At 36.3% G+C, this 19,837-nt stretch overlaps 1 protein-coding gene across 2 annotated transcripts in view; it reads right to left on the bottom strand.

Moving 5' to 3' along the window:
* The window catches only part of CNTNAP5 (contactin associated protein family member 5), a 728,931-nt gene that overhangs the window by 86,400 nt on the left and 622,694 nt on the right, over nt 1-19,837 (bottom strand). For both annotated transcript variants that reach the window (XM_039876503.1, XM_039876504.1), the window contains exon 19: nt 8,404-8,628. In XM_039876503.1, the coding sequence (XP_039732437.1) occupies nt 8,404-8,628 (225 nt within the window). The remainder of the gene's footprint in view (nt 1-8,403; nt 8,629-19,837) is intronic.

The raw sequence follows: 19,837 nt of genomic DNA, 5'->3' as shown, positions 1-19,837 counted from the left end.
CTTGGCACACATTAAGCGCTTGATAAGCATTAGCTATTTTCTGTTTTCTAGCTGGGAGACCAAGGGAGGTCTCCTGTGGGTGGTGCTGGGAATCTGAACTGGACTCGCAAGCTTGAAAACCTATTCACCACCTCTCCACTGAAGCTTTAGGTTAGGGGATTCCATTTCCAGAGTCCTTATTTCTAAACATCAAAAGGTCAAGCTACTTATAAAAGTGGAAAAAATCTATTACTTTGAATTAAGAGAAATAATGAAAATTCAAGACTTACTTGCTAAATAAAAGGTAATTATCTGCACAGAGAAACTGAATAAGCCCCAAACTTGGACTTCCTGCTGAATTGGTTTCACATCTCAAGATGTCAGTGTTACAGGTCAAGTGGTCTAAAAAGAATAAAAATATGTCTTTTCTCTGAGAAAAGCTTTCTTCACACACACTTTAACTACTTTCTTAATCCTTAAGCTTCTAATTAGAGTTCTAGACCAAAAGCTAAACATTCAGTCCTCCATTCACTCCGCCCCCGGCTTAAACATTAAAAAAAAAAAAAAAAAAAAAATTTAGAAAGTAAATGAAGGTGGCTCAGTAACTAGCAAGATCTTTGTTCTGTTTTGTAATAACCATTCTTTGTGTTTTTCCCACATCTTTTATCTGAGTTTTTTCAAATCCTTTACAAACAGAATATCATTAATCCCCAATGACACTGCTACGAGACCCTTGACAATTGCAATTATCTCAAGTTTACAGATGAAGAAACCAAGGCACCTAGTTCATGTCTCTTCTCTTTTCATAATGAAGCCTACAAGCAAATAACAATTTTCTTGATTCTCACAGTACAGTTGTAAGTAACTAGCCTCATCAAAAAAACAAACAGTTGCTCAATTTTTGAAAAATTTCTGGGTTATTTAAGCTGGGAAAGCACAAAGTAAGAAGATCCTAAAGGCCCTCAGAAAATATAATAAAAAATATTGCAGGCTCCACAGACCTTAGCTGTCTAAACCACCCTGCCTCCCACATGTATATTACAGATGACGAAATGGAATCTCAGGAAGAACAGTATTGTGAACATTAATACTCAGATAATATAATTTATTTTCATGCCCATCTGCACTAAGAAGTCTTTGGTGATGCACTGAGAGGAGCTGTCTTCTCTTCTCAACATGGCCCCACTGTAACCACATGACATCTTCTCCTGACTCTGTGGGGGTGTTCCTACACTTTCTAGGTATGTACTTTCTTCTCCTACTAGATTTAAAGTACATAAGTGCATCCAAGAATACTGAGACCAACTATGAGCTGGGTACTGACATTATGAAGGGGAATTGTGCATTGGAACCCAACTTCAAGAATTTCCTTGAAGCCAAATATACCACATTCATTTTTTTTTTTTTTATGAGCCCATAGGACATGTATGTGCTCATAAAAAAATCATATAGCACATGGTGTGTATTATGAACTGAATGTTTGTGTCCCCCTTAAATTCATAGGTTGAAGCCGAACCCCCAGTAATAGCTGTATTTAGTGATATGGCCTCGGAAGAAATAATTATGGTTAAACGAGGTTATAAGGGTAGAGCTCTGATACAATACAATGAATGTTCTTTTCAGAAGACACCAGAAAGCATATTTGGATTCTCTTCTCTTCTCTCCTCTCCTCTCTTCTCTATCTACACACATAATGAGGAAAGGCTATGTGCTCACACAGAGAGAAAGTAAGCATTTGCAACCCAAGGGGATAGCTCTCACCAGACACTAACCTTGTAGGCACATTGATCTCAGATTTCCAGTCTCCAAAACTGTGAGAAAATAAATTCTGTAGATTAATACTGTGGCATTTTGATATGACAGTTCTAGCGCATGCATATAGTAGGCATTAAATGGATGTTTGTAGAGTTAAATGTATTGTGTTGTATTTCTTAGCCTCATTTCCATACTCATCTTTGATTACAGCTTTTCACTCAGGGCCTTAGAGCACTGGTTCAGCCACTGTTGCTGCCTCTAGTTTGGTTTCCTTGATGCCGCACAGCTAGAGTGCTTGGGGTTGACGTGGGAATTTTCCATGTGTTTAGCCATGTCTCCCAGCTGTACATCATCGAGCCTAGCCTTGTAGTTAGCAGAGTTCTTCATTAGTTCTTTGCATATACCTTTCACTTCAGCCATTTAAATATATATTTTTTTCTCTTTCTATCTGTCTTTCTTTTAGACACATCATACAAGTTCCCCAAAGATCTGGTTCAGAGAGTATTTGGGAAAGCTGTGACTAGAGTTTTCCATTTTCATGCTTTTGTATATCAAACACTGCTGCCTGTGACTAATGACAGCAGCTACTGCACTGGGTGGGAACCCTGCGTCTCATTTTTCTCCTTCCTCAAGGCAATATCCCCCCATTAGGTGCTCTGCCTCTAGACAATGGAGGATTTCCATGTCCTCTTTGTATTAAAATTGAATCCCAATTATCCTGAATGTTGACATTCATATTATGCTCATATAACCCAAGCTTGCATTTTTTCTTTTCACAATGATGGTCCGTCTGAGGATAGGACTGCCAGCATGACCTAGTAGCTTCCATATTATTGTTTATTATTATTATTGTTATTATTATTAAACATCAATAAAATGCAGTGTTTTATTCTTTACATCTGTCAAGCACATCTACTTACATTGTCTCATTTGATCTTCTTAGATGGATTGAACTACTATAACAAAATAGTATAGACTGGTGACTCAAACATCAGTGAGAAGTTTATTCTCTCACAGTTCTGGAGGCCAGTAAGTTCAAGGCAGCAGCCAATTGAGTGTCCAGTAAGAACTCTCCTCTTGGCTTGCAGCCACCTTCTCACCATGTCCTCATGTGGCAGAGCAGGAGCAGGACCAGGAGCGGAAGCGGGAGCGGAGCTCTGGTGTCTCTTCTTATAAAAACACTGACCCTATCAGATCAGGGTTCTTCTCTTATGATCTTATTTAATCTTAATTACCTTCTTACTCTAAACACAGCTACAGGAAGATTCAGGGCTTCAACATATTAATTTTAGGGAGGGAGAGACCATTCTGTCCATAACAATCTTCAAGGACTATTTGAACACACCACAACATAAAAAATCCTCATCATGCCTTCATTTCTTCACTTGGGCCCACCCCCTGGCTCAGTGGATTAACGATATGATACTGGAGATGCGATTTGTTCTCTCCCATATCACTGTCCTTATTCTAGGAGGGAGAAGTGAGGAGGAAGGACTCTTGATTGCCCTCTCAGGGTCACGGTGTTTCATAACTACGTTAATTTGAAATGGAAAATGGACCTGCCAGCAGGACCTGGTGTCACCTAGCAAGAGATTATCGGAAAGCCCAGAAATACAGGAAATAAACCAACCTAAACAGAGTCTGGGAGATATCAGAAGCCTTGAGAATTTTAAGTTCAAAAGTAGCAAAGTGTTGCTCGACACAAGCCCAAAGACTGGAGTGGTCAGGGAGTAGTAAGACCAAGGAAAAAGACCTCCAAGGCATGCTTTTCTCAGGCTGTTTTTCAGGATTCTTGCTGCTCTGAGGAAGTCAAGCATATGCCATATGCTCCTATCAGAAAATGTGTGGCAGGCGGCAGCATCGGGGATTGTCCTAGGGTTGGCCTGTTGAGATTTGTTGAAGATGCTTCTTCTCTGGATCCCTCCTTTTCCCTGTCTCCCTGGAGTCAGTCTGTTGGAAATGTAAAGTGTCTAGGTTCATCATTATTCCCTCCAAGGTTTGTGCAATCCAAATGCAGACAGTGTATCTTATGAATGTATATGTTTTAAAAAGATAAATAAAAAGGAGCAAAGTCAGAGCAACCATTCAGTATTGGAAGGCAGCTGGGCAGCTACCATGGGAAGGTGAATGGAAGCCTTATTTCAATTTTGTACCCAAGTGATCTCACCACATATTGATGGCCTTAAAGTTAGCATGTATTCTATATTTGATTTTTTTTCCTACCATCAAGGAGCCAAGAAGGACTTATGATGAAAGAGAAGAAAGGAGAATAAATTGGGGAAAGAAAATCTATCCATCTATCTATCTATCTATCTATCTATCTATCTATCTATCTATCTATCTATCTGCAATGAGAATAAATGGATTTAGAAAATAATGTCTGCCTAGAGAACACTTACTCATCTTTCATGGCCCAACACAAGGGTCACTATCTCTACAAAGCCTTTTCTGACTCCCTTGCAGAAAGAATTGGTTACTCTTCCATCTTTGCCTTACTCTACCTCTAACAGAATCTATTCTAGCATCTACTTTATATTGGCATCCTTAGTATTTGTTATATCTTCATTCCCAGAATAGATCCTTAAAGGCAGAGCGGGTTCCTGTCTATCTCAGTCTCTCCAGTACATAAAATAGTGTCGGCCACATATTAGACACTCTGTGAATAGTAAAGTGTAAAGCTCAAAGGATATTTCCATAGCGCCATGGTGAAGGCAGAGCATAAAGTGCTGTGAAAGTTAAGAAGTGTATCTTTAGAACACTCTTATCATTGCCTCTTTCAAATGCTCCTTCTCCTCCAATTGCCACATCTCTGAGAAGTTGCCTGTGGGCCAAAGCCCCAGATTATGGAATTATAACTTCTCCTTCCTAAGGACCCTGTGACCCAGAAATGTCTCCTCTTCTGCCTCTATTCTTTCTTACCAAGAATTAAAATCTTTTTCTTCCTTTTCGTTCTTCTTGTTTTCATTTGAAATGATAGTAGCAGCTTAACCCGGATAAGTCTCTATTTGGAGAAATTTCAAGAAAAATGATAAAGGGCAAAGAACCTGCCAAATCCAATCCCTTCCAGGGAGAGACTTGCAAACATGACTTTGAGTCACATTGGTCTTCTTTCCTCTGGCCTGGACACCCTTATTAAATAAATTTGCAAGATAAAATTTTTGTTCAGTGTTTACACAGTTCATCTACCTGTCTTCCCCACCCCTGACTTCTTAACCCAGAGTGCTGCAATTCTAGCCATTTTGTATGACATGGCTGTGGGCATTTTCTTCCTCCTGGGGAGAACAAAAAGAACTCCTTTTAAGAGTGATCCTCTCATCATAATTCCCACATGATTCTCAAAGGTGTCTTAAATCAAAGTAAGGTTAAGAAAACTGTACCAACAAAAGACTCTTAACGCCATCTCAGAGAGTGTGAATCAATCTTACAAGCTTTCCAGAGAAAAGCTTTTTTCAGTTAACCCTTTACCATCTTTGCTGCCCTAATCTCTCTCTCTTTTTTTAATCTGTAAATATTCTTAACTTCCATTAGTATTTTCAGAGGTGTATTTTCCACCAAAGTGTATCCAAGTCACAGTAAGAATATTCCTACCTCTTTATAATACAGTGTCACCAATATTATTCACTGGCAATTATGTCAGTGGCTGAATACTATTAACATACTGGGAACAAGCTGTAAAGGTACCGATTCTTAATTCCCCATAAAAAGTATTTCACAGTCTGCAACTGAAACCCTAGCAGAAAGAAATATAAATGTAAGACTATACAAGAAAGGATTAAGAAATCACAAAATCTAATACCTGAAAAGACACTCAGAAGTTTTTTCTCTGTCATCCACTGTTGGAATTCTTATTAAAGTTTCCACATTTAATAAACTTTCATTTAATTATTATTTGATGACCTCCAATGTCAAGGAATTCATTATCTCTCAAGGTATTTTACTCTCTTGTTATAATCCCCCAATTCCTAGGAGATTCATTCTCAAAGTTAGGTAAAATTTAACTTCTATTTAGATGGCTTGAGAAATCTGGGCAACCTCACTTCCTCATATATCTAGACTGACTTCCAGAAAGTTTAAGGCAGTTTTTGAGTCCTTTTTTTTTTTTTTAATCATGTTTAAACAAAATCCTATCCTGCTTATCTTTGTTGGTTTCCATAGTCCTTGATACTATGTAATGAGACTAATAAATGAAGAAGCACGTATCTTAGTTGCACCACTGTAGTAAAGAGAGATGACAGGAAATGTCCAGGAACCTGAATCATTGAGTCAGCCACCACTGACTACTGTAATAAGAGTTCCCTAGAGCAATGGTGAGGGAATGGGTCAGGGTGAGGGCATGTGCAGGGGTGACTTTCTGACGTTGAGTGAGGGGAGGGGGCATTCCATCACTAACCATGGCTTGGACACCCATTTCCCATTAGACTGAGGTGCAAGCCTTTGCTTTTACACTTACCCTGAGATCTAAGCTTAAAACAATCAAACCGATAAGTAAGACACAAGTATTTCCTTGTTTCTTTCATTTAGCCAGGGTTAAAAATATGTAAATATCTATGGGATCAAGTTTAGCTTTAGAGTATAAGAAAATAGGGGATAAAGCAGAATTCAAGAATGCTTTTCAATTAAATAAATTCGAGTTATTTAAAACATGTTGTGTTTCAAAAATAAATAACACGGTTTAGCTCTTGTGGTGAAGAATACAGAATATGCTATCAAACTTAAGAGGGAGAATTAAACTCAGCTCTTCTCCTTACTTGCTGTGGGATTTTAATCAAGATATTTAACATCTATCTGTCTTAGTTTCTACAACTGTAAGATATTGGGTTTGTTAATACCACCAATCGAGGATTAAGTGCTGTGTGAATTAATTATAATAGTGCCCAGCATAGATAGATAGATAGATAGATAGATAGATAGATAGATAGATAGACACATATATATATATGTTTGTGTGTGTACATTTATTTATATGTACATATATTATAATAGAGTAAATAGAATAGCATATATTTAGTCTGACATAGTGATTCCTGTTATTGTCTATATCCATTGACATGACCTGGCAAGTCCGAATGTGCCTTTGAGACCACCCCCAAAAGATGCTTTGGGGGAAATCTTGTATTTCAATGCTCTGGAAGTATCTTACTTATAATCCAACCACATCTAGTTTAGAGGAAATGTTGTCGGGTTGGATAGAAGGAGTTCTGTCTTCTAGCCCCACCTGTGTCATGAATGAGCTGGCTGGCCTACATTAATCAGTTAATTCATGCCTCAGTGTCCTCAGCCAGACTTATCAATCTCACAGAGACATTATGGGGTCCCAGTTTAAGAACTGACATGCTTATATAATGGTTCCAATCATACAAAGATTTGCTGATTAATAAGAGGTCTAATAAACTATGTTTCCTTCCTCTCTTGTAGACTCTTCAAAAACAAAGTCTTAGAATGATGTTATCATTCTAGTTTCTCTTTCCCTTTTTGCTTCCATCATATTGTTCCTAGAGTGAATGAATCCTGTTACTTCTAGTTGGACATTGTTATTATTATTGCACTTTAGGCCTGATTCAACTCAGAGGTCCACCAATATTGATCCTTGCTTTAGATCTTTACATCATTCTTTATGTTCAATGTTGTAAATAGTTAAAGCAAGATGAAGCAAAGAGTAAGCCCTCAAAAAGTAAAAGGAAGCAAAGAATGAACCCCCAAGAGAGATAGTTAGAGTCTCTGCTTAAGGTCTGTAGAGGACGCAGTGAATGATGTACACCTCAGGCCTCCTTCCTCCTGTGTCCCACCACAGCCCATCTCCATAGTGGATGTTTCTAAAGCCCAGACTCATCTCATTGTGCCAGCAAATTGCAGGAAGAGGAAAAGTATATTCTTGATCACAAGAAAATGTTTTCTGAGACCAGAATACAGGGATGTCCACATCTTTGCCCTCTTTGCCCATCCTAATAATTGTTACACCCCTGATATTTTGATATCATAGAGTCTATGGCTACAACTATATTAATAGTCATTATTTCAGGGTAGAATTAAGTAGTCAGGGAAGAAAACCTGATTTTTTCTAACAGCTATCAAAACAGGTATCTTTCAACATCCCTCCTATGAAGTAGGTTCTCTAGCTCCTTTCTCCCTCTTATCTTCGCATATTCCATTTTGTCCACATTCTTTTCAAAATCTGATCCTCAGAACAGAGACCATATTCCACAAGGTTATGACTCACATATGCTACTTCTCTCCAAGACCTAGGCAATCAACTTCTATTAATACAGCCTGCATTTATGCTAGTTGTTTTAACAGCCTTCAGTAAAGGAGACTGCAGTAAAGATGACAGGATATATGTGACAAATGTCCTTCTGAAATTTAGATATGCTTATGATCTTCTCCTTTACTCTTAATGAATTCAAGTACAGAATAAATAATAATTACTGCTGCACAGTTGAGGCAAATTTAAGTCAATACATTTGAGACTTCAGCAATGAATTGACACTGGCCTGGAAAACCAATTGCAATTCATAAAGGTAAAGTTTAATCAAGAGTTTGGCTGGAGGTCTGGAAATAAGCTGTCTAGGTAGGGCCAAATTTAGATTGAAATTATGCAGAGTTCTACATGGCATACCTTGTCCTTATAGACCAGCATGATATTCTATCAGGCTTCATACCACCAATACTCACCATTCTTGCAAAGCAGGACAGCCAGGAAGTCCTGAGAAGAAGAATTGATATAGAGCAAGAGGCTGGGTGTCTGAGCTGTCGCAAAACTAAATGCAATGTTTTCCTTAGATGGAGCTGACTCTGTGTAAATTGCTGAGGATGACAGGCTTATATTCTTGGTTACTGGGTAGGGTTCTTGAAACATGTAAGTAACCGAAGTGCCAGCCTCAAAGAGAGCAGAAACCTCTGCAAAATATAAAAGTGGAAAACACATATTAAAATCTTTAATTTATGATTCAGAATACATTAATAACTTGTTTATTGTTTCCTATGCATCAGGCACTGTGTGAGGGTTTGTACATTAATTATATGGTATGCTTCCCACAATAATTTTGAAGTGGCAGAGTCATTCTCATTTACAAATGAGAAACATGAGTCTTACCTAGGGTAAGAACCTTGAACAAGGTTGCATAGCTAGAAGAGAGAGCTAGGATATCCACTGAGAAATGTAGGTAAGTTTAACATACATTTGCAGAAAATTATCATGTGTCCAACTCATTTTTCAAAAAGCAAAAGATAAGATGTCCCTGCCTCCAGCATAGAGTAGAGAAATTCACTGAGACCATCTTACTTTCAAAATTGAAATGCTAATAGTTCTGGTTTGTGTTTTACTTGTGTATCAAGAGGGTCTTAAGTAAGCTCTAAATTACTGAGAGCAGAACATTGGGAGAGGCAACAGTAATACCCTGTGGTGTTTGGTGAAGAGTGAAGATCCATTGAAACAGAAGAGAGGGGGTCCATGGAAACAGCAAGAAGAGTATTAGTATTCAACTCCCAGACTCAAGTTTTCAGATGTCTAAGAATTAGTATTCAGTCCCCAAAGAGAGCAACAGCTTGGGCAAATAAGCCTTCCTATGAGAAACAATTCCTATCACATGACACATTGGAGAGAGTTCTGCCACCACCATAAAGAAAGGAAGCATCTACAAACTGATGACATTCAATTAGCGGGAATATGCAAATCCCCCAATCTTTCCTTTATAATGTCCTCCTTCCAACTGTTAGTTTAATGGAATTAGCACAGGGTTTGGCTTCAGCACTGGATCTAAAGCTTCATTGGATTTCATACTAGCTGTGTGGTCCCAGGCAAGTTAGGGAACTCTGTGAAGATTATTTTCTCATCTGGCAAATGGGAAGCATAACATAAGATCTACCTCAACAATATTTCTGTGTGGATAAATGAGTTGATGTGTGTACAGCACTTAGGAGAGTTACACAGCACAATTTGAACTCATGAACTCTCATATTAGAAGATAATTTAACCTGAACCCATCCCGATTTTCTTCATTAAATAAAAATCTGTTTATTTACTGCACATTCATCCAAATGCTGAAATATTTTCTTCTTTTAATCAAGGCTACTCTTAAGTTCACTTTCAATTTTATCTATATAGAGTATCAGGGTATGGAGTAAAAGGTCCTTTATAGAGCAACATAGATTAGATCTGGCAGCAAACATCTTTCATAAAAATAGCACAGTAAACAGGAATGTATATTGGCATAATTAATTTATTTTTTTTTCTAAATGATATGTGGGATGTTTCTAATTCCACATGGAATTCTCTGATTGAATTGATGGCTCCTAGAACACAATTAAACCTGGCTTAACCTTTATATTTCTATTGCAAATTTGTTCTACTTTTGTGAAAATGCTATAACAGCCTGTAGAAGTGCCAAAAAAAATAGATAAAGTTGCACATTTATGCATATCATTAGCAGATTGAGGATATGAGTTCATTTTTCTAAAGGTTCAGATTAAGAGTTTTGCATTCGTCATGAAGGTTATAACATCAGTACTCCAGATTATAAAGATATGAAGCAGAGTCTTATGATGGTGAAGATTCGGGTTAAATATTGACTTAATTCAAGCATTTTCCCTGAGTGAACTTCCTTGCGGACATTTAACCTGTACTTTGAGTTACTATCTCCTAGTTAACAGAAAAATGTCTTTTCTTTGATGTTTGTGTGTGAGTTCAAATGTATATATAATTTAAAGCATTCTGTTATATAACATTAAACATAGGCATATTACATTTTTTCTTTATACTTAAGACAGGAAATTAAAAAGAAAAGTAATTTTTTAGTTAGAAATGTCCTACAAAATTTGTCTCCTCCCTCTTCCCTATCCCCAGTAATTTTTGTGTTTATGTATTATCAATTTCAACATAAGGGAAATTCAGCAAGAAACCTGGATTCTATTATTCTCTCAGTTTCTTATACTTTATAAACTAAGAGTTTAAGTTCTCTGATCATATTTATGCCTCTGATTGATTTTTTTTCTGAACATCCAAAACTATTTGGATAAATAGGAAAAAAAAATCTTAACATGAAGGTGTTTATCAGTGAACATCATGCTACTACAAGACCACAATACCAACATTAGCAATATCTCTTGAACACCTACCTGGTGGAAAAAACTGTACTGATTATATTCTGAGAAGAACACATTAAAAGAATAACACCAATGGACGTAGCCTAGGGTGTGATATGTGAGTGACAGAAAAAATAATACAAAGATATCTCCATGGGTCAAAGTAGCCTAGGAAGATCTAAAAGAATTGCTCAACACTGACAAGGCCTTAAAGTGTGGAATGAGCTAACAGAAGTAGCTAGGAGACAGGGTGGTGCTGGAGAGGAAATGTATCTCTGAGCCAGCTGTGTAGTCTGATTGACCTGGAAACTGGAACCTGGCTGTGCCCTTCTGCAGTTCTTTCAAAAGATCGCAATTAATCTCAGTTTATTCAAACATAAATAGTAGTGAATTTAGCCTTGTAGTGGGTAGAAGGATTAGAAGAATATAAAATTATGGCACATAGTAGGAACTCAATAAACAATGGCTGGTCTTAATAATGATAATTAAATTTAGAATTAGAATAAACATGACAACCAATCTTGGATAATGACAAAGCTAGTAGTTACCTAGAAATCAGATCGCAATTAATTTAAAAAACATAAAATAATAAAATAAAAATAAATAGAACAATTGGCATAATATTAAACACGCATAAATAAGTTTTTCTTATAATAATGATCCTGTGGCCTTGGAAGAGACAATGATTTTCTTAGATAAAACTCTGAAAACACAAGCAACAAAAGTTTTTTAAAAGGTATATTAGACTTCATCAAAATTAAAAATTTTTGTTCTTCAAAAGATCCTATCAAGAAAGTGGGAAATGGAGAAAATATTTATGAATCATACATATAATATGAAAATTATATTCAAATTATACAAAGAATTCCTACAACTGCAAATAAAAAAAAATAACCCAGTTAAAAAAAATAAGCAAGACATTTGAATAGATATTTCACCAAAGAAGATGTATCCACAGCCGATAAGTGCATAAAAATATGTTCAACATTATTAGTCATTAGAGAAATGTAAGTCAAATCACAATGAGATACTGTTTCACACATTCACAGTAGAATGTTTATTATCAAAAAGACAGGCGATAACAAGTATTGGTGAGAATGCTGAGAAACTGGAATCTTCATACTTTGCAGGTAAGAATGTAAAATAGAGCAACCACTTTGAAAAACAGTTTGACAATTTCTCAAAAAGTTAAACATACAGTTATTATAATACCCAGCAGTCCTACCTCTGGGCACACATACAAGGGAATAGCAAACCGAAGTCCATACAAAAAAAGTATGGAAATGTTCTAGCAACATTATTCATAATAGCAAAATAATAATAATAATAATAATAATAATAATAATAATAATAATAACAACTGATAAATGGATAAGTAATCAAAATGTGGTGCATCTACAGAATGGAATCCTCTTTTGGAAATAAAAGAGGATGAAATATGGTCAATTCTACACATAATTAAACCTCGAAAACATGCTAATTGAAAGAAACCAGACAGAAAAAGGCCACATATAAATAAAATACCCAGACCAGGTAAATCCATAGTGACAGAAAATAGATTAGTGGTTTCCAGGAACTCAGGGGAGAGGTGAATGAAGAGTTGCTGCTAATGAGTATAGATTTCTTTTAGGGATGATGAAAACACTCTAAAATAGATGGTGATGGTTGCACAACTTCATGAACATGCTAAAAACTCATGCATTGCACATTTAAACAAGTTCAATACCATGATATGTAAATTACATTATAATTTAATAAGAAAGAAACACAAACCAAAAAACTACATATTTGAATTATATTCCTGTAGAGAATAAAATTAGGGTCATTAAGGAGAAAAGGAACCAATAAGATGTTAGATGGACCCTCAGCTCTGCCATTTATTAATAAGTCACTAAACCTCCATGACCTTCAAGGTTCTCATATGTTAAATGTAGACATTATCATTCTCCCTATTAGACTGGGGATGAGGAACAAATATTTCAGTCAATAATTATTACCTAAATTTATGATTATTATTTCTTTGTACCATAAACAGAAAGAGAAAGTAGGTTCATTGTCTATGGTTCTAGCCCAGGCATAGCTAATAGATAAATGTCACTAATTCTACCCCAGATATTTCCGGTATTTACACACCCTGAAATATACATGCCATAGAAAGTTAGCATAGAAGACTGCCCCAATAGAGAGCAACCATGTTTAGGACCATCTTGTAGTTAATGGCTCCATTTCACTTCCAAGCCACGTTTCCCAGAGGCAATTGGCATGGCTAATAGACTTGGTAAAAAGGTTCATCTCACAGACTTTGGAACTGCTGAATATAAAGAGAATCATTTCTTTAGATTTATGAAATGGAGAAAGTTTGGAAACAATGAAATATGAAACAAGCTGAAAAAGCTAAGCACATATGTGTCTATTTTGCTTGTAGATCAAAATAAAAAGTGGGAAGAGAGCACAGAGGACATTTCAACAAATTCAGTCAAAAGATACAGTGGCATGTACAGAAGATAATTTATAGGAGCTGTTTCAGAGAAAGGAGCCAATGAAAAATTAGGCTAAATTCAGAATATGATCTATGAGATGTTTGAACAATATTCCTGGATAAAGGCAGAGAAGTCTGCTATTTTTTTTCCCCCAACAGAAGCCTGGATATAGATCCTGTAAAACAATGTTAGTATACTTTAGTGACAGAGCTTGCTAGTGCTTATTCTGTATTTGCTTCTTTTAGCATGTGGGACCAGTCTAAGCGTGTCATTCAAACTTTTCAGGAAAGTTGTTTAGAGACCTCTGGGAAAACCCAGCAGCACTTTGCTTATCTTAAGTAACATTAAGAGCCTACCAGAAAAGGCCCTGATTTATTTCAAGTTCTCTTGCAGGGCCCAACACTCTGTCGTCTCTAAAATTTGTACCATTAATTTTCTCCAAAGCAAGATACTTTCCAGCAATGACAAACAAGTAATTCACACTAACTGAGAAGGCCAGTGCAAATGGATGAAGAGTTTGACCAGCCATATCGAGCCAGTAATTCACACTTACTGGGCAGAAGGCCATTGAAGATGGATAAAAAGCTTGAATTACAGATCTCTTGAAGACAATACTGGGTGCTCCTTTCCTTATTGTTTTTAAGTTCTAACAGGAAGTTGGACTAAATAAAGCATTGTTTGGCAGAGGTGCTTGGGAAAAATGTTTTAATTAATTTACAAGAATTTTTATAGCTGCCTTTATTATTTGTGTATAAATGATGTTTCAAATGGTGATTAAAATGTTTTAATGGTTTAAACACTGCTCTTGAAATATCTTTTACATTATTTACTCAACAAATTTTTTTAATCAATAAAATAAACTTTACAATTCTGTGAAGACTGATGGTAGACTAAATCTTTTGTCGTATTTGAAAAAATAGTATTTCCTCTAAAAATGAAATTTTATAGTTTGTAAAATTATCTTGAATTTATTTAGATAATTTACACTACGACCATTCATTATTCCTTGTTCAAGGTGTATATCCATTATGGTTAGCTTTTGTCAATGCAATGAATTTATAAGACTCAGAGGTAGGTCTTTAAAGCCTCAGACCCCAATCACATCATGTACAGAACAGAGAGATTTTACTAGATACATAATACAGATTTTACTAATTTATCTATACTCTTCTTATTTTAAAAATAATTTAAGATGCCCTAAGGGTCTTTAATGTTCTTCCAAAACCAAATTCTATGATTCTTTGATTACATTTATGAACTGAAGAATTAAAACTGGAAGGGTCATTATACTCCACCTGATCTGGTTGACAGAGGAGAAATGAGAGTCTACGTGATACAACAGAAAGAACAGTCACTCCTCCTCGGCTGGCTCTTGGCCAAGAAGAATCTGTTGCCTGTTACTATCTGTCCACTTGGTACAATTGTACTGCCAGTGTCCACAAACAGTGATAATGTGTATGAATATTTCTTTTGAGGAGGTATGCAGGGTTTCTACACAGAGAGAAATTGAGGGAGAGTAAATGATAGTTTGAGGACTCTCTAAGGTCATAGGATTCTATGACTTGGTCATGGCCTGTACGTGCTAACCATACAGCACATGGTAGAACAGAAATCCATGTTGTACCTTTTTTGCAAAAGGGCCCTTCATATGGTGAATTGGTGCAATCACATAAGTATCCACTGCGCTTCTCCACACACTTGCCCCCGTTGTTGCAGATGCTGCCATAACTACTGCAATGGCCGGGGCATCCTGGCCGGACTCCAGAAGTAACTTTTGCTCTCTCCTCCAGGTCCAGTTTCTGCCCATTCAAGTGTAAGGAGCGTATGCATCCCAGGAAGCCTTTCTGTTTTGATGATGTTCCCCCTAAGGGGTAAAACACACACACATATACACAAAAATATAAGATATTATAGGGTTCAAATTTTTTTAAGTTTAATATCAGCATTGGTAACAACTGACTATTGTTCTGTTGTTATGCTGTGGTGGACTTTTCCATTGAAGTTTATGGTGAGAATTAGGAATTTAAAGAACCTGGAGAAAATGCAAGCCTTTTCAGGCTGGGAAAAATAGCCTACAACACACACCCAAAAACCTTTAAAAAGATTATAGTTCATGTAGAATACCGTACTTTATAAATTTAAGATACAAACTTTAAGATAAGAACTTGCTATGTCCTTTTAAAAAGAAATAAAAAGTGTTTTTGATCTATAGCAGACATTTATCTAAAGTGGAATGCATAGAGCTAGATTGTCCCTCTGGCAAAGTTAGAAGCAAGCCGTTAGGTTCATGGAGTTAGAAAACTACAAATTGCTTTGTAATGCACGCAGCTCAGTGCATTGGACTAGAAAGAGATGAACTTCAGGACCAGACACACATGGCCTCAAACTCCAAGTTACTAGATGATTAGCCACATTAACAACTGACTCACTTAAACCTCAGCTACTTGATCTATAAAATAAGAATAAGTCTATTTCACGTGATTATGGTAATGCTTAGCTAAGATCAAAGAATACAGTACATTCTCAATCACTGCTCTTTTCTATCCCTTCTTTTCAATCCTCATAATGGTGAGAACTGGTAGGTCATATATATAAATGCTGATTGATCTTAGCGATTACTCCCAGATTATTATTTGGAAGATGAATTTTTCCTTCTGGAATACAGAAAAGGGTTGTACCCCAACTTTCTGCTGAAGGTACATCTTAAAGTTTTCAGAAAGACCTGCAATGCCCATTGAAAATTGTTCAAGAAGAGAGTATATTTGAAATGATGGAGTTTTTTGTTAATGTTAGAAATTTTAGGATTCTACTAGCATACATCTCAAAAGTCAGAAAAATATGCATTGAGAGACACCAAACCAAGAGATTAAACTAAAACCCATCAGCAGATATTTATTTTGTGTTGAGAATTCTGCAAGATCCCAGAGAAGGTATTTGACCAGACTTAAAGAGCCCAAATTCTATTAAAAATCCAGTGTTTTAAGCTTAAGTTTATGAACACGGATAATGAAGGATATTCAGGTCTTCAAGGTCTACAAGGAGCACTAATGGGGAGAGGGTGAAGGTGTGTTGGAAAACGACAAGGGTAGAACTGGCTTGTCATTTATTTTCTCTATCATCTCTTCTTTCTGACCCTCATTTGTTTCTAGTCTTTTATATTTCAACTTTATTAAATCTTGGTCCAACAAATGACCAGATAAAATATATTCCTACCAAGGTGGAAACAGATATAAATTTCATATGTGCTATCTTAACCTGGGAATGTAGATGTTACACAAGAACAAGAGCTGTAAGTTAAATAAATGAATATGCAACCTAAACAAATTTCTGGCGTCAATCGGCCTGGCAGAGTTGTTGAGGAAATAATTGGCAATGGGGATAGTGGGAATATAGAGTGGAATAGGGGGAATTTTGTCTTCCCTGAATCACACCAGGTCATCAGACCCATAAATACACGTATGACAGTCACTGTTTGCATCTAAAGACAGAACGTTACTAAACGATTAATCTAGTTTATTATCCTGAAGTAACAATAAAACTCCATCACATTTTCTATTCTGGTAAGTGATGCCCAAGCTGACCAATAGGTCAAACCCATACTGCATTCTACTGTCTCTCTCAATTTTAATGAGTAAATTTCCTTTAACCACAAGACAAATCAATTATAAATACAAGCAGATCACAGAGGAGGCTTCATTATTTCTTTCTTAGAAATTGTGCAGAATAAAGAGGAGAGGATTTATGAAGTCTAATGTTTTGTTTTCTGTTTTCCCTTATCTAGTAGTCACTCCCTGTGGTAGATTTGAATAACTCTTCATATGTCTTCTCAGCAGCATTTATAGTAGAGGTGGAGAATGCAGAATCTATTGCACTTTTTTTTTTTTTTGCATATGACTTAGCCAAGTTCACAAATGGAGAAGGTGGCTGGGTTGTTTCTCTAACAGAAATGCCATTCTTGAGGTTAGAGACCTATAGAGCACAGTGAGAATGACCCATAATAAGGGAGTCATTTCAGCATTCTCCTGTGCTGACAAAATACAATAAAATGAACTATAAACTAAATTTTAGTCTTTACCTGACTGCTTTTTAATCTTTACAAGAGAGAAAAACTAGAGGCTAAGCTCCTTTTCTTTTCTTTATAAAGAAGTAATATGTAGACTAAGAATAGGATCATTCTGAAAAGATTTTCCCCACTCACACAGTCACACCCAGTTAGGTTGTCAGCACTCTTCATTTTCGGACAGTGTTATCTCGTTATTACCTGTACAGTGGCACTGGAGGTGTGAATCTCTGTAAAACTTGAATACTATAGAGAAATGTAGCCACAATTTTCCCTCCTCTTTCTCACTCATATCCTTTCTTCCACTAACCAGCCCTGTGAGTCTGCTTTCCCAGATATCTATGGATCCATCTGCTTCTTTCCGCACCCTGAGCCAGTCTTAGTACAATCTCCCTCACCCCACTTAAATCTCAGCAACGATCTTCTAAATGATCTTCCTACTCTAAGCCTTGACTCTGTCCATGCACTACTTTCTAATCAAAGAGCTCAACCACATAAAAAAAAAAAAAATTGCCCGTACTTTTTGATACCCTACAGTCAATAGTTGTTGTCCTGAGAATAAAGCTCAATTTCTTAGATATATTAGCACAGCTTATATATTATGAAAAATCTGGCCTCCACTTATTTTTCCATCTTCCTGCTCTGACACCAGGGCGCAAGGCGTTTTGAACTGTTAATGGATCTTTAATGCCCCATGGTCTGTCTTGACTTTGGACCCCTGTGTATGCTTCATATTTATGTGGTATGGTATCTTTCCCCATGAACTTCACTGTTCATCCTCCTTCATCCTGCAATCACAAACACACAAACCCTACATTCCTTAGTCACAAATTTTCTGCCCACCCAGTATTTATTTTAACTGGATGCCAATTTTTTAAAATAAAACTATTTAAAAAATTGTAGTAAGTCTTTCACTGAAGAACTGAGATCTGTTAGCAATGAACCTATTTTCCTGCATGGCAAAGCTCAGCTGCACTAAGGGCAGTTCCTCAAGCATTGTACATTCCCCACTAGGACAACTTCAATCATTCATATCACCTTCCTGGCTCTTGCAGGTATTTGATTTTTCAACCTTTTTAACATATTTTTCTTTTTAATTGTCTGCATCTTGTCTAGAGTTTATCATAAGGTTGAAAGAACATAGCCAACAAAAAATTGTAGTATTATAATTAGGGCAGCCGAAAGTCATTTAATTGGGGTTCATACTTAATCTGCAAGCTGTTTGAGAATTAGAGCAATGCCTCTAATTTAAAAAAAAATCAAAGAGACATACTTGTATGCCAGAAAACTTATAATTAACTCTTTGAATACTTAATGGTAAAAAGCTATTCATATTTTCACATTACGTAGTTGAGAAAACAGTGCCAGAGACATTGCTTTGGCCAGAATCAAGAATTAAACAGATTTTACACCAGCAGAGCCAAGAACAGACTAGGGTTTCTTAACCTTCAAAGCCTGTATATCTTCACAGCCCTAAAATCCTAAAATGAACTATTTGATTAGACAATTTTGGTTGATATTACCAGTGATTCTTATGTGGTGATTCTTCTACTGTCTTCTCCTGGTTTCTTATGTGGTTTCTCTTACCAACTAACAAATACATATGCATTTATCCTCTTGGCTTCCATATCACTCTTATTGACAATTTACATCATTGGTTACATGGCTTCGCTAAAAGCAATTTTATATGAAACTCTTCAGTTGGTCCTTGGTACCCCAAGCATATTCATCATGATGATGCTTCCTTGAACTGAGTCTGAATCAAATTTTAAAAACGTGACTATTGTCATTCATAGAAAACCTCCAAGTGTCATCTAGACAAATGCTCATTGCTTCCAGAGAAACATCTCAATTCCTTGTGTCTGCCTTGAGTGCAAGTGCAAGAGCCTCTATTTCTCTTGTGTGCCCTCACTACATTTGACATGATTCACCTGAAAATAGGAATAATAATTCCCTACCGATGTGAAAGCAGAAGTAGCATTTTGGGGGATCTCTGCAACTTTATGATTTATCAAGTCAGTGTAGTATTTTCCCTAAGGAGTTATAAGTTGGGAGTAACTTCAGTTTATTTTGGTACATATAAGAAGCTGAGCCAACGAAGCAAAAAAATAAGTTATATGAAAGATCAAAAAAGTAAGAAGTAAGTAAAGCCACACAAAAATGAGATTCATGGGAATAAAATCTTTCTAAAGTGTCCAGCACATTTGGAAAGATGTGATGTAAAATTTGGGGAGAATGAGAATTTTTTCATGCTGTTACATACACATGGGCATGAAGATAAAGATGTTGTCCTTCCTAATAAACACATAAAAATAGCAGATTCTCAAGTTCTGAAAAGTTAGTTACCAGACTCTTCAATTTTATCTTGCAGATAAAGACAATGAGTATACTTAGGCTAGTTGTGTTCTACCAAGACCCCATGGCCTGTTGGCAGTTGAACTTGAATTTATACCTAGATCTCTTCATTTTACTCTCAGCTACAGGT

The sequence above is a fragment of the Pteropus medius genome, unplaced genomic scaffold, assembly GCF_902729225.1.
Source record: "Pteropus medius unplaced genomic scaffold, Ma_sr-lr_union100, whole genome shotgun sequence".
Lineage (NCBI taxonomy): Eukaryota > Metazoa > Chordata > Mammalia > Chiroptera > Pteropodidae > Pteropus > Pteropus medius.
The sequence above is the reverse complement of the archived record's forward strand: the minus strand, read 5'-3'. Positions and strand labels throughout refer to the sequence as shown.